At 34.0% G+C, this 22,102-nt stretch overlaps 1 protein-coding gene across 1 annotated transcript; it reads right to left on the bottom strand.

Moving 5' to 3' along the window:
- Nucleotides 1–95: 95 nt before the first annotated feature.
- On the bottom strand, nt 96–21,592 carry LOC132543032 (uncharacterized). The gene is made up of 18 exons (XM_060206489.1): nt 21,537–21,592; nt 20,480–20,518; nt 15,610–15,699; nt 11,020–11,109; nt 10,634–10,762; nt 10,019–10,105; nt 7,297–7,416; nt 6,951–7,037; nt 6,699–6,803; nt 6,053–6,145; nt 5,498–5,668; nt 5,180–5,275; nt 4,185–4,500; nt 3,672–3,866; nt 3,138–3,454; nt 1,724–2,226; nt 1,338–1,415; nt 96–412 (listed from the first exon to the last, which is right to left on the bottom strand). The coding sequence occupies exons 1-18, from the start codon at nt 21,590–21,592 to the stop codon at nt 96–98; spliced, it is 2,889 nt and encodes a 962-aa protein (XP_060062472.1).
- Nucleotides 21,593–22,102: the final 510 nt, after the last annotated feature.

Raw genomic sequence — 22,102 nt, 5'->3', positions numbered from 1 at the left:
TTTTTGTTTCAACACAAATAAGAACTATTTGCAACTTTTTCTTTGAAGGTAGTCATATTAAATAAAATTCAAAATCCCCAAGCTTATGTATTTTATCAGTTATTGAAATCCTCCTGGTGTATACCCCTGCAAAGTTTTGAAACTTTCTCTACCACAGCAGCCTGACTGCAAAGACCAGTCGTCCGAAGTGAGTTGATGAGAAAATCAACCATGGATGAACGGACAGATTTGCCTCGCCATTCACACAGGATTCGAAAGTTAGTGTTGGTAGGCTCCCTGTCGCACGCCGTTGAAAACTTCTCCATGGTTTCCATAGAGACTCCCATCTGAGTACCAAGACGCTTGCATTCTGCGTGAGAAAGTTCCCGTGCCATACACATCAAACTACTGTGTGACAGAACATTCTTGGCAGCTGTAAGCAATAAATGTATACAAATATATGTTAGAAGCCCATGAAAAAATAGAAAAATATGGGAAAACAAAATAATGAATTTTTGTTTTTCAAATCTGATTGGTATGCCATTTAAGATCACTTCAGATATTTTTCTTAAATTTTTCTTTCTTTAACTTTAGTTTTATTTCAAACTCAAAGACCAATGACTATTTCACTACAAAAAACTGAGTTCCAGGTGAGATATGAGAAGCTAACTTAACAGAAATAGCGAAGACAAAAAGTATTACATCATTAATTGCCACTAATTCATCATATCTATGTTTGGACGAAAGATATTTTGGAATGATATAAATTTTTCGAAACTAATAACGCTAACACAATGCATTACATATATTTTTACTTTAATAAGATGGTACAAAACTGAATAGCACCTATTGATACAACTCTAGATTTAGATAAGGAAAGCTAAACGGTGAATTATACTTTATCATACAGCTATTTCGTCCTTCTAGGACTCGTCAGTGATGCTACATCACAGTTATTTCATCCTTCAAGGACTTGTCAGTGATGCTACATCAGTTATTTCATCCTTCTAGGACTCGTCAGTGATGCTACATCACAGTAATTCCGTCCTTCTAGGACTTATCAGTGATGCTACATCAGTTATTTGGTCCTTTTAGGACTCGTCAGTGGTGCTAAAGGCTTAAATCTTGAAGACTAGGAGAGGACTATGGAAAATTCATAGTGATTGGAAAGAAAAGCCAAAAGTTAGATGTGCACTAGCCCCACACTCAATAATTTTGTAATTTATATATATATCTGATAATTAATAACGAACCATTCCATATGCCAGTGTTTGTTCTGTCACTGTTTTCTTGATAATAACAGTGTAATGACAGTTTATTTTCAAAACCATTAAAGAAAACGTGGCAGTCTACTCTACCTTCATCTCTGTGTTTGAGTTCTTCCCTGGAGTTGTCCTTGTCATGGTACTTGGTAGGAGGGCGAGAGGTAATTTCGTCTGAAACATCAAAATAAGTAATGATGTAATGCAGATCCCTCTGCTGATAGTAAACTAATTTACTGGGAAATGACAAGGAAGTGATGATATATATTTAATAGTCAATGATTGTGGGAAAAAAGGTACGTGATGGGTTATCAACATCTGAAATTGTTTTATATTTTCATAGTTTGAACGTGTCTAAATAAAACAACTCCATTGTTCCATTTCTTGGTCATTGTTACATATTGTGACTTGTTATGTCGCTTTTCATCATCTAGAAGAACTGCACAACAATAGAAGAGTTGAAAACAAGAATTGTATCATACCTGTTGGTAGCTCCGTAAGGTCCCGGATAGGAACAGATACTGTGTGACACGTTTGCCCGGATGTAGCGTCTTTGAATGTAAATGTAGCGTTTGGTGGTTTGTCTTGGTCTCTCTTGATCTCCAGTGGAACTTGTAAATGGTTGTCTGTGTTTTCTAAATAAGTTAGGGTATATTTATCCCTAAGTGGGGCTCCAACCACTCTAATTTGACCATCTAATTGAATGATCAGTGTTTCACTTTGTCTGATGATAAGATCTTTCGACCTGCTGGATTTGACCTCAATGAGGTTGTGCTGCGCGTGTTCTGACGTAGCCTCTGGAACCCTACATTTTTCCAGTATTTCTATCCAGAATGTTGTAAGTCCACGGTCTTTGTCACGAAGCGTATTGTCAATGAATGTACATAAATTACAAAGTTTTACTTTTCCAAACATCACGAGGAATTCTTTCTTTAATGTGTCTCTCATGTTGAGAAATATTTTCTTTATTCTTGCTAATCCGATGCTTTAAAAGAAAAAAAATGATAGGTTCATCAAACATTTTATCAAAATATTTTTAGTGTTTTAAATAAATCATGACTTTTGTTCCAGAATCATTCATATGTGATTATGTCAATAGATAGACCATATATGTTCAGTGTCTTAAAATATCAACTGCATTTTGGCGAGGATGAAGAAAGAAAAAAGTGGCGAGCCAGTTTTGTCTTTCTGTCCCGAGCCAAAATGCAGCCTATATTTTAAGGCACAGATCGTGTATTCTATTTATCCTGCAACATTACTTGAAAATGAGACAATGAAAATTTCAACAGTTTTGTTATTGAATTTGTGTTTACCTGACATTGACGATGAAATTTGCCAGATGGCGGACGCCAAAATAATTGTTCCAAACTTTATCAGATATAACAGCAACTTTATGAATTTTTATCAACAGACTTGTTCATTACGACATGTAAAATCGCTTATTTCAACAACTATTTATATTTTTAAACGTAATAGTTAAGTAAATTTAGAAAGTAATTCTGTCGAATTACGGCACGTGCTGAATAAAATATATTTTCGAATTTATAGGGTATCCACACCTTCATTGGACATTATCATCAAATGAAGATGCAAGTGTACTCTTAAGTCCGATGTCGAGGATATGATTTTCCTCATAACATATGATTTTAACGGCTTAGAACCAACAAAATTGTTTATCGTCTTGGCTGGATTTTACAAAAAATACCTAAGTGGACATGACTCTGTAATACACTTGAGAGTAAAATACGGTGAAGCCGAGATAAACACACATCTTACACCTATTTGGTCCTTCTATGTCTCATCAAGAATCTGGGGTAACTGGAAATCAATAAAGATTTACTGATCGTAATTGCTGCTTTATCAAATTCATTGTTACAAATCAAACGTGATACTTACCACCAGAGACCTCGTGTCTGGACACTGTATACACCGTGTTCTACCTGAGTGATGTGACACTGAGATTTATCCATCACCTGAACCTGGTCATCTTTGTACCTTATGACCACTAAATGTGTGTCCTTGCCATCATCGCTGTCATCTCCATCAATGGTAAGCTGAACGAGGATGTTTTTCTGGATGTCTACGGATGAGTCCTTAGCGGACACCTCAACAGCATCCGAAACCGCGAGTATTCCTAGAATACCACTAGAGGCCTTGTCTTTTGAAGAGGGTCTTTCGTTAACATTTTGCTCAGCACTCTCTGCACTCACAAACTATAATTTAGAACAAACTCCATAGGAAAAGGAACCAAAACAAGACAATTTATTATCCTCTACTACGTTTAGTCAGCATGGCTGATAACCAGGAATCTGATGCAAAACTCGGCACGTTATCAATATATTTTTTTCAAGTACAAAATACTGTGAAAGCAACTGCCAAACAATTTGTATAGGTCCTAAGCTATGGAAGCAAACAAAGTATAGAAGTTACCTTCACCAAGACCTTTGTGGGATCTTGTACAGCACCATGTGGAAAGTTGATGAAGACTTTTGAGTTAGTTGGGGATTTAAATGTGCAACCTTCCGGGACTATTTCCTCTTCGTCAGATGGTTCCTCTACGTAGGCATATACCGCTTCTAACTCATTTGTCTTGAACGAAACTTGTACGTGTTCTGGAAGAACTTCCTGCGGTAAAGAAAAGATAAAAAGTAATTGTTTAATGCTTATCGAAGTTTATATTTTCCACACAAAGCTGTTCACTTATTTATCTGTAATGATTCATGAGTAATGTCAAATATTTTATGATTGTAAAATTGTTGTGTTTTAAAAAATTCCGACCTTTCTGTGAACCTGATTCATCTAAGCTTAAATATTCCTATGTTGACCACACGAAAACGCTTTGGTAAGATCATTATACAATGTACGTATACTGCATAATAAACTTTACGAGGATAGACAAAAGTCTTAAACAAACTATAAAACACACTATAAATTTTGATTTACCTTATCATACTTTTCTAATATAGACCATACTCCTCCCTTTCTGATTTTGACTATAATTCGACTTGCGGATCCCTTAGGAGGAATGGCGGTAATCTCCACCTCGACATCTACAGTTGTCATCAAGATCCCATCACTGATGACGTATATGTCTGATACTAGTGTCTGGTCTGGCGTTAGGTTGATCTCTTCCAGCCATTGAACCCTGTCCTTCATATCACATGCGCCAAATCGACATTTGGCAAGCTCTTTATGTACTTCCGGTCGGTAGAAGAGTCGGGCGTTTAGATCTGACGTGTCCTCAATACAAATAGTCACTCTGAAAATACAATCAGTGTTGGTAGTTTAAATCATAGAAGTTGTCCTCCATCGCTAAATGTTAGGAAGTGTAGTTTAGTGTATGGTTGAATCCGCAGAAATATGAAATAATCCGTAGACTCGTATCTAAGTGTCGTAGTTCTTGGGCAAAGCATTTATACTCCACGTACTCTAGATGACATGCGACGTGCCTCTCGTATGTTTAGAGAGGTAACCACCCGCTACTGCAAGGAGATACCGCTTCAAGACTTTTCACATGGCGATACAATCAACAAACAAACAAGGTCTTAATCAGGAAGAAGATGAGTGGTAGTCATAGGCTTATGATCAACTTAATATGGCTTGAATGAAGAAATCCTGAAAGTACGGGAGGATTAATACTGAATACTTAGATATGGCTTCCAATTACACAGATCCTATGCATTTACCAAGACAATCGAACGAGTCATTTTAGCGCCCTGTTATGTCCATAATTCGCAAGTGGCCTCTGATAACACATATTTTAGATTAACATCAATCATTTAGATAATTTTTTTTCCTTTAAAGCATTTCAGTAAATTTCAGTAAATGCATTGTAAGATTTCAAAGTAAAATATTTTAAATTTAGATATATATGATGAACGTTGTTTTTCAAAATACAAAATGGCGACTGTTCATTGCTTAACTAAACACACACTTACTTTCCCGCACTGATGACGTCTTCTGAAAACTTGGCGTACTGCTGATCAAGTGATGTAAGAATTTCTGGTGTTTGAGGTGGTGGCGGTGGAGGTGGACTGATAACATCAACATATACACATGAACACAAGTCTACCAGTTATTTGACTTTGTTTTTTGAATATTGAACTCGTATATAAATATTGAAACCTCTAATATGTATTGACGCCAACATACAACATTGTTTATGTATGTTTACGGTTACATAAAGGATATTGGTTACTGTTTACACCTTGTTTATCAATTCGTTTTCTCTCTAACTTAAAAAAGCTACTGCTTACACTTCCTGTTCTGGTTCTTGAGGATCCTCAGCTTCCTTTCCCTTCTTAACCCCTTTCTTATTGACTTCATTTTTCTTTTCCTTCCCTTTGACTTCTTCTTTCACTTCCGGTTCCGTCTCTGATTCTGGTTGTGGAGGAGGCGGCGTCTCTTCGCGTGCCTGCATATCCAGTCTGTGACAAGATATACAATAACACCATTAACAGTAAATTTGATTCCTGTGATACATTTCTGATGACAGTAGAAACTGTGTTACAACTGTGTTCTGGAAGAGTCAGCGTCTTCTTTTACGACGACACCCGTCATGTAAAATATGGTGTTTCTTCGCATAAAATAATTTCACTTTCTTGAATGAAAATATGATTAACAAAAAGAAGCCTAATGGGCCTGCAGCGCTCACCTGGTATATATATATATATTAGCCATATATAGGCGTTTTAGTTCAGGAGAAGAAGATATACATAGACAATCTTCACTCACTCCCGTCATTACTGGATAGGAAAGCTTTTCTTCATATTTATTCATACCTTATATTGTCTATATATAATCATACCTACCCTGTCGATGTCTCCTCCGTGACACCCTGGAGTTTATCAAACATCTTGCTTAGTGTTTCACTATATTGTTTAAACCACTTCGATTCAACATGACTGAAATCAAAAATGAAAGAAACATGATGAAGTGTGTGATGGTGATTGTACCTGGATGCTACTGCCATATTAATGACCAATTACACTATGAAATTATTGTTATGTTTCTAATTTGATCTCCGCTATACTTAAGAGTTGCCATAATGCGGCGAAAAACAATCATTTTGATGCTTTGACGACCACGTTGCATGTTGAAAAAAGTGGTCGACATTGACATTCATGTTGATTCATGATAACACAATATGTCAATTTGATAAATTTTATGACGAGTGTTGTATATAGTGGATATTCAGGTGCGCATGCCGAGAAATTTTCACCTTCGCATCGTCCATGGGAGGGCTAATTTAAGATGTGGGCGAAAAATTGTTAAACTTATTTTATCCTTTCATACAATACCCAGAGGTCGAAATTCTTGTATAATGGTACACATCGAAATTCACATTGGGCGAAAATATCTCAATGATCAGTAAATTTCTTTTATACATTGCAGTCTTGTATATGCTAATTTTTAATGTGTATATTTAAGTCTGCAAGTTACTTTGTTTATACCAACCCATTCGCTAAAAGTGGCTTAATGACAAAACATGACACGTGATTTAAACTGAACAGAGACCACGTGACCATCTCCATCATTGCGTCTGCCGGTCCCTCCTCGTTCCTAAAATGGGATAAAGATTAATCAATTTAATCTGCCAAGACAATGTTGCCAAAGTAGCATATTTTTAAACGGTTTGGGAAGGTCCATACAATTAAAAAATACCATAAAGAACGGTTGTTTGAAATTAAACATAGATATTTGACTTACGGTTTCACGGCATCTATGAGTTTAGACAATGATGAACAGACTTCAGTTGATTTGTCTACTGCACACTCCAGGAACGCGTCCTTCTGTCTATGAAAGAAAAACTATAAATTTATCAACACGCCCATCTGCTCAGCAGCATCCGAAGATATGGCAGACTTTAAGTTTATATATATATATATATATATATATGAACTTTATATTTCTTTATATCTATGTATATTCGAAGAATTTATTAACATATATGTTATCTTTTACATTTTTTGTACCCCATTTATATCTCTGCTCTGATAAGAATCTTTCTGTATCCAAAGGAAAAGACTTATCTGTTTTTATCGTCAGTACTCACGCATCTGGGACCGGAAATTTAATGACGTCATTGGTCACAGTGATCATTTTGACACACATGGCACACGTAGATGATATTTTTTTTGACAGCTCCATGTACTCGTCTGTGCATCCCCAGTTCCTGTCAATTAACACAATTGCTAATCAATATAAACAATAAAACATATTTCCTTTAATCTAAATATATCCTTTAACAATAAATTAATCCATAGTTTAATACTTTTTTTCACCGCTGCCTATATTTTTTTCCCACATTATTTATCTTAAAGACACAGATTCTTCAAAATGGAAAGAAAAAAGATGAACTTTATGTTGCTTTTTTAGAATCTTGTATAGATTACAAATCACAAAACAAAAGGATGCATCAAACACCGATAAGCACTCTGGTTCAATAGTGTACAGATTTGACAGACTTGAGGTGTAAAGATTCGCCCTGTCTTTCTATTACTATGTCTATGGACTTGTTGAACGACGGGTACTGAATCGACACATAAAAGAAATTAATATTGATATTTTGAAGAAATATCTAAACGTTACTTGAAAATGACGATTTGGCCAAGTACATATTTACATGGAATTCGTGTGAGCTAAAAGTTTCCTAGTTGTGCTGGAGCTGGGATAGACACATGTTGATCAACCCTTTGATTAAGTATACCGTTCTTGTGATCTTGCTTAAATGCGCAGTTGTACTATAGGATGTACGTGTACTTTTACCTGTGTAGGCAGGCGTCTAGGTACATATTTCCCATATCATGCGTTAATTACCTGCAGCCTAATCACGCTCAGATTTCTTTTTACTGTCCGCTGCCAAATTTTAATGTGCTATCGACATGCACGATATCAGAATGGAACGTTTTCTATAAACAGTATTATCTGACAAGCGGATGATAGACACCCGGTGTCGGTTGGTAATTTTATTACCCCGGAAGTCTTATATGTTATTAGCAGTGTCAATGCCGTTTTGTGATGGCTTCTATTGTTTCCAATCGATACAATTTTTCTTTTTATGTAATACTGTTTTGGAACCCAACTCCAGGCCTACAGCATAAACTGCTCTTTTTATAAGACAATAAAAGGTGATCAAGCAAAGTTAATTCTGCCCAATTGGACAAAACGTGTATTGAACAAAAAAGTGAAAAAAGTGAAGTACTCTATTTTCATTTTCATACATGTCTGAAGGAATATTCATTTGAACTGGAAACCGATATATTTAAAGTTCATTCTGTCACAACTGATCTCATTCGTGATAACATTTTGTTACATTGCCTTTTGTGTCTTTTGTGCAATCTTTAACATATCCTTTTTTAAAAAGATAAAAGGCAGCTATATAAAAGATCTACAAGCGCTGAAGGCAACTTCATCCACGAAAAGAGAGAGAGGGTAGGTACACAACATGTACCCTATAATCCACTCTATATGGATATTGTATGTTTCTGATTTATAAGAATATTGACGTAACATACTTTTAAGACAAACTTTTGAGACTGTTTACCTCCAGAGTTCATCATCAATCATGTTTTAATCATTGTAAATTCACAAAATTCAAACAATCAAATGAATTTCCAATTCAAATTCTTACACTGGTAACATAGTCATAATTCAAACTCGAATTCCATGAAACTAGGAAAAGTATGAAAAAACGAAAGATTTACATGGAGACCTTGGTCAATCCAAGTAAGTAATGTCACATTCTCAAATGAGAACAAGATATACAACAACACAACAGGCAAACTAACGAGCAGCAAATACGTCCAGCTTCATGTTGCATAAAGAAACCAAATATTTCTCAATGATATCACTCTGGCGACCATTAAGCTACCCATAATGTTCATCAACATACATCGTTTGAACCCTTGTGTTACGAGTTTGTCAGTCAGTTGACGACATGGGAACAGGCCCTTGAATATCGACTCAACTGTGATATGTAAATATCACAGGTTGGAGATGCAGGAATAATGCTATCCAGAAATGAAAAAATCACAAAAGGGAAATTCATTCTTGCATTGAACGGCTATATGTCGTCAAAGTGTCCCCTACATATACCATTTGAACACATATCGCATTATATGCGTATAAATTCATTTTTTCACAAAATATTTTTCTTTTTTAACAACATAGGTAATCTCTCGGTCTTTTAAATGCAGTCAGACTTTTAAAACCTCTCCGTTTATGGGCGAATACTATTCGTTTGGCCTATATGCATGAATTATATTTTTAGGTGTTTTACTATGTGTCTCTCGGTACTTTCTAACGAAAGATGGCCACCTTTAATACAGCTGCTTACAAAAGATTCATAGTCAGTATAATGGGGTTATTAATATACTGCTTACCCAGTTTACCAAATTAAAATCGTTCGGACAGGTTTACATATAATTTTATGTATACACACTGCAGTGAAATTCAAAGCTACTCTACATTCATAGAATATATATAATATGTTTATCCTCATGAAATACGCTAGTACTAAAATTTATATAATTTTGTACCTAATTACAATTTGCGGATATACAAATGCGACGGTTAAGACTCCCAATGACCTATATAAATATTAAAAAAACCACCACGAAAATAAATTAATTGACGGTACAGAAGGTTAATTTCCTGTCTTTTTTAAATGAATTGCATACCAGAAACAAATACAATGGAATTCTACACGTCGAAATTAAGTTTATTAATCAACATATTGCTGAAGCCGTGACTATTATGATAAACGGTTTACTTACTGCTTGAGTGTGATGACACAGTCCACTGTGAGTCGGACACAAGCTGACCATAAGGTAGTTATGGCCACACAAGTCTTTTGGTAGTACCTACATATAGAGAAGAATAATTAGAGTATTAACTTCAATATTTCTTTAAACACATCCAGTCAAAAAAATTATGTACGATGTTTTGATGATTACATGGTCACCTTTATCAAACAAATAGGCAGTGCGATAAATAATGACCTCGCTAACCTGCAGACACGATATCACAATAAAACATTTCTTATTATGAAAATCATATTATTATAACAATTAAAACATGATACTTCAGATTTAAAAAAGACGTCTTATCCATCACAAAATTTTCTAATATCACATTAATACAACTTTTCGTATAGGACAACTTTGTGTAAAGTTTATGAGGGGTAAACTTGCTCTATACCAATACATAAATATTCACGACCATTTATAAATAATTGACACATAAACAACCGCCATGTAGAATTTCGATACATGAAAAGCAAACGTATTTATATCATTGTCAGCGATAACCGATACTTAAACCTTTTATCTGTTAAAGTTATTGCATTTTTTTTTATCTATTTCGTTGACCAGATATAACGTAATACCAACTTTTCAGCTTGTTCTGGGTCTTCAGCTATGTTAGCACTCACATCCATGTATACTCCTGTGATGTATTGGATCACAGTTCGAAACTCGTCAAACACAGATGACAGTTTGGAGGCCTCTCTAGCGCTGATACTAATGTAGGGGAAAATGTAAGTAGAATGCCATTGTTTAATGTCATTTTTCGAACATTCTGTTTTCCACAGCCATCGATAACAGATTGTGATATATATATATATAATATTAATGTTAACATATTTATTGTTTAACTGCAAATGTATTCGTTGAGTTGTAAACGTTAAATTCAGGTGATATCATATAGATTGAACTCTTATTCTGTAATGACAACAAAAGATTATAAAAACGTGTTCTACATTATACTTGCAGCTTACCTGTCCATAAGAATCATTTTGCCTTTTACTTTTGTACACGCCCGATATGCACTAGGTAAGGCGAAATCCTCTACCCTTCGCCAGGCATCACTGCAAAAACGAAATGTGTACTTATAGTGTTTGTGTTTTTATAAATCCATTTTGTTTTCTATATATTTGTCTTTTGATAACTTTATTTCTGTTCAAGAAAGTGTAAATGAGCCTGCCTAATGATCATTTAAAACTCAAGAAGAGGATTCATATGTCAACAAATCGTTATTCAAATTTAAAATCGACGAAATGAAAAACATTTGACTGTTTCGGAAGGGTAAGCGTCTACTGCCGATCCACAATACCCGCCTTATGAATCTAGGTCATTCGAAGTTCCGTTTAGAATAAAAACCAGTTTGATAACGAAACCATTCGGGCATACAAAAAGATGTCGTAATTTTCATATACCAAATAATTTGAGAAGAACGTGAAGTAGACGTAAAACCTTTTAAGTTTTAATTACTATGTTAAAAATATTAGTGTCGATCTGTAGCAAGCAAGAATATCAGGGATACAAAACGTTTTGATAACATTGTAGCTCTTCTAGTAAAAAATAACGAGTATTGTGACATAATTACAGCATATGTATATGTGATTTATATGCATGCCACGTTTTAACTCGTTCTAATAATGGCACGGTTCAGAATAATCACATGTATTTGACGCTGTCCTGAAATTGTTTGGTTTATGAAAATTAGGAAATTATTAAACTATAGGGCTGCTGCACCTCCCTATCTAAATTTTGACTTTTCTTTCGATCATTTTGGATTTCTACCTCAATCGCCTCCTAATCTTCAAACTTTAGATTCTTAGCATCACTGACAAGTCTTAAAAGAACGAAATAGTTATATTATGCAATTTTATTCATTGTTCGGCTCTCTTGTCTCTTACTGTAAATTATTCTATTAAGCTATTCACTTAGGTGTCTTTTGTACAATCCTCACGATATTGATTACGGGACAAAACCGTATAATACAATATGACTGGTATTGACATTCTAATCTATATACGATTAACAGCAATTAACGCCACATTTATCCACACCGATACGAGAAGTTATGTATGAAAGTTGTATTAACGTTGGTGCTATTTTTCCCCGCAACCACTTTAGTACAGCAAAGCCACTACGATTATGGCATTTTCTAGGCATTGTTTTTTATATTTCTTGAAATAATGATTGAAATTATGATTAATTCTCATTAAAATCGTTATTTATTTTTTTGTTAAATGTTTTAAATAGAATGAAAGCTATTGCATTAAGCTGACACCGCTTGATTATATGGTCACATTTGTGTGTGTATGTCAGATCCAATACCTGCGTATATGGGTCAACTGTGCCGGGCACACGTCAGTGAAAAAGTATACTGAAGTTCCTAGACACACCCAGATATGTATATATTAGCCTATACTATCCCGTCATCAAACCCTTCACGGGCCAGATCAATTCTTTTGACAATTTTTGACACGTTCACTCTCTAGATCCGTAATTGTAATCAGTGCAGGTACACTTTATACTACAAGTGATTCAAATACTTATATTTTCGTAGACTTTAAACTATGTTTCGTCTACATTTATTTACTTTTGACTTGTAAAAGATTTTGTTTCTGTATGATTTGTACATGTATTATTCAATAAATGTATTGAACGACCTATATAACGCAAAATAAAAAAAACTATATCAACGACCTAGAAAGAGGGTAGTGATACAAAGCACCTTGTCTGTCTCTCTGCCTCTCGTTCAAAATTTACGCACATAGCATCACTGACGAGTCCTAGAAGGGAAGGACGAAACAGTGAGATACTTGCATACAATATCTTTCCTTGAACAAACATAACGAACCTGGCCTATAGGATTATAATCAATGTTTTTTTTTGTGATAATATGCTAACGTCCCCAGTTGATATATATATAATATGAACAGGTGATCACCTTGTTTGTTAATCATTTTGTGCAACGCTTATCTTACATCTAACTTGACACTTCACCTCCACAAAAATAATGACCATGTTAACAAATGTTATGATAACCTATCCGGTGATGAAACACATGATTATCAGAGCACCTTGTATACTTGTTCAATTTATACACAAATTTATGTCGCCCTCGAACACATATAACTGGAGGAACCCGCTTTAATTTGAAGTATCAAGTTGGTTCATTCAGAATAAAGTATACTGGCTCTTCTTTTACTTTTGTAGATTTTGGTTTTAAACACTTAAGGTGATAACAGGAATACCCTTGGCTGAAAAGGTATTATAGATCAAAATGCTTCATGACTTTGAGGAATTAATTTTCATACGAAGGCATTGTATAGCTACTTAAAATGATGACACAGTTGTGCTGAAAAGCACTAGACAACTGAAATAAATCCTAGATAGCTAAGTGTCAATGAATAATATTGTAAATTCCATATCGATCAAAGACCAGTTAGCTTCAAGAAAGTTTTTTTCTTTCTTTTTAGCGAAATACTGAATGATCTTTTGCATTTCTTTTTTCAAGTAACGCTGTCAAAACTAAACATGCATGTCTAGTTTTCGCCTTAAAATTTTGTTTTCAAATAAATTAATATTTGAGTTTATTTATAATGAATTGTTAAGATTACCTGTGATGCTAGGCAGTGAGATACGATCTAGGTCGAGTCTGATGTTACGTTTATCATACATCCACGTAAGTACCATTTGGTGTACAGCTATGTTCTTACAGAATACTAATAAAACACGTCACAATACCAAACTTTATTGGTCTATCGACATTTCACCTCGGACAATTGTGGAAATTGATCCGAAGTCAGAATTTGCACTTGAGCCCGACCACTTTCATTTATGATGTCAGATATTTAATAGGGGCTATTTATCACGTCATTTATAGGAAATTATACATAAAGTTCTGATTTGTCTGTGCCAGCACATTGTGAAACAATAAAAGCAGTAAAAACACATCTAATACATGGTATTATCCACTTAAACTTACATGGGGCTCACTAAACCTTTTCTGTGAAATATGAAACTATTTCTAACTAGGAAAATTCTTTATGCTCGTTTATATAAATAAAGTTTTAACACCATGGCAAGTCTCTAATCAATTTAAGATTTGAATTTGAAAGTAATTCTATAACAGAGGAATTTACAAAGGACTGTGCCTATCTACTGCATAAAACAGCGGAAATCTATTTCCATGCCGGTGAACTGTGAAATATAAATGTATTTTGAGCTCAGAAAATTGGTCAAAAGTGATCCTTGATTGCAATGTGCTTTTAGCACTCATTTTCTTCATGTAAATTTATTCATTGCGCTTTAAACTTTCTTTTTCTGTACTCTCAGCTTTGAGGAATAAAGAATGATGATGATGATGATGATCACGTCATTTATAGGAAATTATACATAAAGTTCTGATTTTCGTAAATATATAGATGGACCGATATCAAAGCAAATGGGGTTTATCCCTGATATCCTAGCAATCTTAACCAAATATGAATTATTAGAATGGATACAGTATTATATCCTATGCGCAGAATTCCCGTCCAAGGCTCAATGGAAACTTTTAGTTAAAGGAGCTATTCAAATACGCGAAGATCGCTTATTGATCGAGAGAATGAACAGTGATGACGAATTCGTTCGATTTCGATCTGTCCACTCTACCTATAATAAGCCGTATGTCATGCCCAAAACACCGGACATCGACAAAAGGACAGTCCTTTATATTTGTAAAATGCTAACGTGTGTTCCTGTAGAACAGTACAATACATGTACGTTGTGTAACAATCCGTTTTACGACACAATAAGACATTTTGTCACAGAATGTACAAGTACATTTATTTTGAGAGACACATTCATGACAAAAGTCGTGGATTATTACGGTGTACAACCATATTTGATCATGTCCAGCCTTGCAGAAGAACTCCTGCTCCAGACAATATTTAGAAGGAACATTTCGGGATTTGAATTTGAAAGTAATTCTATAACAGAGGAATTTACAAAGGACTGTTTCTATCTACTGCATAAAACAGCGGAAATCTATTTCCATGCTGGTGAACTGTGAAATATAAATGTATTTTGAGCTCAGAAAATTGGTCAAAAGTGATCCTTGATTGCAATGTGCTTTTAGCACTCATTTTCTTCATGTAAATTTATCCATTTCGCTTTAAACTTTCTTTTTCTGTACTCTCAGCTTTGAGGAATAAAGAATGATGATGATGATGATGATCACGTCATTTATAGGAAATTATACATAAAGTTCTGATTTGTCTGTGCCAGCACATTGTGAAACAATTAAAGCAGTAAAAACACATCTAATACATGGTATTATCTACTTAAACTTACATGGGGCTCACTAAACCTTTTCTGTGAAATATGAAACTATTTCTAACTAGGAAAATTCTTTATGCTCGTTTATATAAATAAAGTTTTAACACCATGGCAAGTCTCCAATCAACTTAAGAGTTAACCACATGTGACTAAGGCCGCATATTTAACACCACGCCGAAATAATGTAGTTTTCAGGATACCTTTCAATATCATTTGCTATCTTTTATCGAGTCTCGTGAGAATTTGACACTGACCTTGGTATAGAAAACTCCTCCAGTGATTTCCATATCTTTTTAATGTCCAGTGCCAAGATGACAGTCGGATCATCTTTCTCTTCCGCATATCTGTAAATATTAAAATAGGTCATTATAAAAGAAGTTTAAAATATAACAGGCGATGTTATCACAGTTTGAAAATACAAACAAATGAAGAATACAACCAACCAATTCATACATACATACATACATACATACATACATACATACATACATACATACATACATACAAACAAACATAAAACACATACATACATACATACATACATACATACATACATACATACATACATACATAAAATAAAACACACACACATACATACAAACATACATACATACATACATACATACATACATACATACATACATACATACATACATACATACATACATACATACATACATACATACATAAAACACACACAAACATACATACATACATACATACATACATACATACATACATACATACATACATACACACACACATACATACACACACACATACATACATACATACATACATACATACATACATACATACATACATACATACATACATACATACATACATACATACATAAATACATACATACATACATAAATACATACATACATACATACATACATACATACATACATACATACATACAAACATAAAACACACATACATACATACATACATACATACATAAAACACACACACACACACACACACACACACACACACACACACACACACACATACATACATACATACATACATACATACATACATACATACATACATACATACATACAAACAAACATAAAACACACACACATACATACATACATACATACATACATACATACATACATACATACATACATACATACACAAACATACATACTTACATACAAAATGCAGTTTGCAAACAGACAGCATACTTGAAAGAAAGGACGACACAAGATAATACTTGCCAAACACTCAGCTTTCTTTTAAGTATACGCAGTATATAACACAGTTTTATTAAGACAAGAAAATGTTATAAAGCCCGGACAAATCTCACCAAATGTGAGGCAAACGAGAAGGACCGTTATGTGTCTATCTCCTATCCTTTTAAAACAGGTTTGTTTCCTTATGGTTTTCGCGTATTCCTGTCATTCCTACAGTATATTCCATACCATTGTATGATCTTAAACTAAAGCATTATTTACGACATTCAGGTATAACAGTAGAGGACAGACCAATGTCAAAGACTTACATTGGTTCGAGAATTTAACCTCGTCAAATATTTAAATAATTTAAATAATGGCCAAATTTTCTACCATTTTACTACACAATTAAATTCTCGTTTTATATCTAGAGCAGCAAAGAATTGTTATTTAAATTCCTCTGAATATATCGATAATTGGACGAACATATAGCAAATCTGTTTAAATATCCATTAGCTTTGGGATGTATACATTGGTGTGAATTTATTCGACAAAAATCGATCGTTTAAAGTATTATCTTAAATGGAGTCGGATTGTATCAACGATATCAGGTAAATTTCGGAATGTATTTATAAAATATTTATATAACATTGTACTTTTATTATGGACGAGGCACTCAAAGGCAAATGATTGATGTTTCATTCTCTCCTTTTGTGTCGGACTTCAAGCCACATTTAAACTGGCTATTACCCTGGATTATAGGATTTACGACAAGAAATGGCCATTTTAATTCTCTAAGAGGTGGAACATAGTAATCAGTTCGGGCCGTGTACATTGTCACCTGACTACAACATTGTTCACACAGTCTACAGATACGTACATTGCTGATATAGATATACTGATCTATATTGCCCTGACAAAATGGTATACGTTCAAACTAGTGTTGCTCTTTGACAATAACTTCAGGGAAAATTATACATTGATAAATGTAGTGACTCTGGTTTCCTTTATCTAATATGAACCATTTGATTACATCCTTGAAAATATTGAAAAATAAAACCCCTCGAAAATAACCTTTTCAGTATATTTTAACAAATCATATCTTAACAGATCATATCTTAACAAATCATATCTTAACAGATCAGATTTTGAAAATCGTAATTTAAAGGTCAGTTTTGAACAGGTCAGATTTGAACAAGTCAGATTTCAACAGATCAGATTTCAACAGGTTCTTCAACTTTCAAGATGGACAAGATATCTTATCAACGATTTGGCAATACATGCTCTCAAATCTTGTAGAATCAAGAATTTTCGATTAATGTCATAATTCGATCATAAGTACTTCAAGAACATTAACCAATTTCATGTCCCTTCACATGAAATAATCAAATGATATGTAAAAATCATATTCACGTCTTTTTTATAAGAAAATGAATAACACGCAAGAATACCCTTGTTTGTCCGTCATTAAGTTGTAGATACTCTTAGTGTAAATACACTATATACGTGAAATCAAAACTTGGATTAACAAGGTGGAATCGTAATGACGTCATATATTACTTAGCTGTGTCAATATTGACTGACTGGCGATTTCTATTTCATGTAATGTTTAATCACGTCTGTAAATGTCGTATAACGGTGTGTTAATATGTAAGTGATAATACATCAAGGTAGATCACATTTACCTGATACATGGTAAAACTATTTAACGTAACATATGGATGTGTACTCATATGACTCTGGTGTTGCCAACACGAAACATTGTGTTTGATTACATTTTGGAAACTTCTCAGTTGATGAACTTAAATATAGCATAGGTAAAGTTTTCTGCAAGCGATAATATTTGTTCTGAAAAAAAAAAACATCTATTTCACAGCGAAGGTTAAAATCAATACCTAGCGGCGATATAGGCAAAGTATAGACGCCCGAAAGATCAAACAATAATTGAGGAGAATGTCTCTGCAATGGCGCTTCATATATAAATTAATGTACAGAAAAGGCCAACCACCAGTTAAAGGTATATTTGGCAGTTAACGCAGGCAACATTTCATCTTGTTCCATACGAACCCGAAAAGTGGAAGGTTTTTTAAATTCTGAATGTCATGGCAACACACCTATATATATACATATATAGAAAATCAAAACATAACCATGGCAAATAAAATTGTATGAAATCGCTAACGTTTTCCGGCCTTGTGGCCATCTTCAGGCATTTGAATTACGTTACATAGTAACCCATATTGTGACGTAATCTTACTGTTTCAATATAAGGGGAGTTAATGACGTTAATAGTCCCAGCGCAATTGGTAATGTGCGTTGAGGGACGGATTGAACAGTTTAACAAAAAAGTCTTCTTTGCTGATTCGCTTTGACATTGTTACTATGTGACGTAATTCAAACGCCTGAAGATGGCCACAAGGCCGGAAAACGTTAGCGATTTCATACGATTTATTTGCCATGCTAATGTTTTGATTTTCTATATATACGATACACAAAGCTTTTATCTTTTTTGAAATATATATATATATATATACATCAGTTTAAGTCTACTTCTGTCCGTGTTGCCGTTGACGAGATTATGTAGAACGAATCACACACTTCGGTGTTGGGTAGTCCTTCATTCATTGTTATCCCGCCACATCACCACCACCAATAGAATGACACAATGAATCTTAACTCCAACTCAAATGCAATAATATTAGGTCAAAACACGAACAAAAGAAAGATTTACACGGACACCGTTGCAAATTTACAAGTAGAATAAGACAATGTGTTCCGAAGGAGTAAGCGTTTTCTGTTTCATACACAAGCATGATCTTATATATGATATGTTGAATAAATCGTCCAGTGTCTTTATGGTTGTAGTTTTATGACTTGTTCCGGACGAATAGTAATGTCACGTTCTCAAAGGAAGAACAAGATTTACAAGAAAACAATCATCAGGAATGATAACGAGCGTCGAACACATCCAACTTCACATCACAAACGGAAACAAATATTTCCGAATGAGATCAATGTGATGATCATAAAACTTCTCAATAGTTTTAATCAATCTCCATCACTGAAATTCCAGTGAAATTGGAAACATGCTTTTCAACTATAGAATCAGGTGCAACATGCAGGTAAGAGAGGTAGTTATAACTACCTAGAAATGGAAAATTCATAACATTGAAATCATAACCATCACGTTTATAACTGTCCCAGTTGGTTTTGTTGTAGAAAAGATCGCGGTAAGCGGCTGTAGAAGAGTCTGTCGTACCCTTGTTTTCCTGGTAGGTATATGCAATTGTTGTTATATAAAGATAAGACATGATCAATATATCATAGAAACAGATTGACTTTGCATGTCCTTTGTTACCTGTTTTGATAAACTCACCCTTGTAGGAAAATAAAAACAGCTCAGCCAAGAGATTAAACAGTTTGTTCATTTAAACTAATTACTGTTTGACATAAGTTGTTGAAGGGTTTACCATCAAACGCAATGCCAACTTGAAATTCGATCATTCATTAGCATGAATCTTCTCTTTATCGAGCGGCCTTGACAAGTGGAACAGAAACACATTTGACAACAATATACACTACCGATCTTTCTTTTTACAGTGAACGTCTCCTTCCTCAAGCCAGACTTTCAACTTTCCTACAAATAATTGCTTATCATTGTCCAAGCTTCTGATAGAAACAGGTCAAGTTAAATTATCACAGTTGTTGCCAAGTACATTCATTTGACTTTGTCTTGATAATACAGTCTACAAATCGACATGAATTTGACCAAAAGTTGAGTAAATTTTACACATCGACTTGTCGCAAAAATTATCTTAAAAAAACTCGTTTTAGAGTAATTACATCGAAAATAACTGGATTGTGGGAATATGAGGATAAAGTGATGGATACAATTTTCAGTCCTATCTATCAAAATTTTACTGTCACTTACTTTTTCTTTGCAAGACGCATCTTCTCTTCTAGGATTTTCCTGAAGTAGAAATAGAAAACAATCAATTGATTTAATCAGAAAACGTCATATACACGGAAGACAATATCCTTAAGAAAGCATGGGATCTGGTTTGTTCAAATAATGGACATGAATGCTGATATTGATGTAGAGACGGGATGAAGTACCGATAGACTGTTTATTTTATGCCTCGTGTCAAGTTCAGTAAGATGTAGTCTTCAATTTATCAAGCTAGTGTTTTACGATAAACGATTTTGGTTCATGTTCTGAGTAATCAAATGCGGTTATGTTGACGGCATGTGAAAGTCGAGAGAAAATTAAAAGCGTTCCAAACATTCCAGTAAAGGTGAGAAGGAAAAACACTTCCGTACGATGTTTTTTATGATATTTCTTCGTAGTATTAGTCCTTATATTGTAACGTTTGGAACAGAATGACTTTTATCTATTTTATCGTTAACTATGTTAATTAATGAGTCTTCGGCATTGACGATAAAATACATATTTCACACAATCTTACATACAGTACCATAGTGACGTATCATAATGACGTCACACTAGTGATATGACGTCATTGATTCAAACACATTGTTTTTCAATTATCTTGTGGAATGAAAATTATTTGAAGCCTATGTCATCTCCTGTCTATAGAACACCTTGCTCGCCTAGGCCTGTTTACTGTTATGTATAAGCTGTTACCTGTTTGTCTCTTCTTTCTTTTTCATGTTAGATTTTTTTCAAACATTTGTTTTAGAATAACATGTTTTTGGAATGAGGGTCAAACAATAACTTTTTCATTTATCATTTTCCTAATAATTGAAAAACAACTAAATAACTAAACATATACAAGAGAAAAATCAAGGTTATATTGGCGTTTTAACTGATATCGATATCTTAACAACCAGTGTCTATTACAATGTTGCTTTTACCTATATCGCTGTAGGTAGATAAATTAAAGACCATGAGGAGATGTAGAAAAAAAAAAAAAAAAACTAGTAACAAAGGATAAATTCTTAATTAATCCACAACAATGTAAACAAACCTTCTGTTGTTTTCCATATATTTTTCCAAAACGTAGGCAAAATGTCGACCGTCCATTTGGAATGTCCATTAAGTCACACGTATATACACTAATTTAAGTATCAACACAAAATAATGCCAGCCTGTAACTAGACGCTAAGGGATCAGGCCTTTTAATCTAAAACCCTACCTAGGCTTACTATATAACGACACGCTGTAGAATTAACAGCCTATCATTAATGCGAACATTATACAGGTCCATGGTAATTGTCTGGTCGTCTTTTGAAAGATCTTGCATTTCTTCATGGTAAATTATCTGGATACTTTATACAGCTGTATGATAATTTTCACTGGTTGTTCGTTATAAGATCTCTTTATATTCAATATAATGTTCTATCGGGAGATTAATATTTATACAACCATAACAAAAAGTAGTGTACAGCTTTAGAGTTGTTGAGAAGAACTGAGAGAGTGCACGTGACAATGTCACTGTGGTTTTAGATTTTAAATGAGCAAATGGGTGAATTCTGTTCACATAAAACAAAACCTAGTCTGTAATTTGACAGAATAAACGGATTTTTACATGAT

This window comes from Ylistrum balloti, unplaced genomic scaffold (assembly GCF_031769215.1).
Source record: "Ylistrum balloti isolate Yb309-2 unplaced genomic scaffold, AGI_CSIRO_Ybal_v1 Utg369736, whole genome shotgun sequence".
NCBI lineage: Eukaryota > Metazoa > Mollusca > Bivalvia > Pectinida > Pectinidae > Ylistrum > Ylistrum balloti.
This window is presented reverse-complemented; position numbering and strand designations above follow the sequence as displayed.

Coding starts and splice junctions, on each gene's coding strand:
- LOC132543032 (XM_060206489.1), bottom strand. CDS start 21,592: ATGGACGGTCGACATTTTGCCTACGTTTTGGAAAAATATATGGAAAAC. Junction 7,417..10,018: donor TGTGTCATCACACTCAAGCA/GTAAGTAAACCG, acceptor GTTAATTGACAG/GAACTGGGGATGCACAGACG. Junction 6,804..6,950: donor CTCATAGATGCCGTGAAACC/GTAAGTCAAATA, acceptor ATCCCATTTTAG/GAACGAGGAGGGACCGGCAG.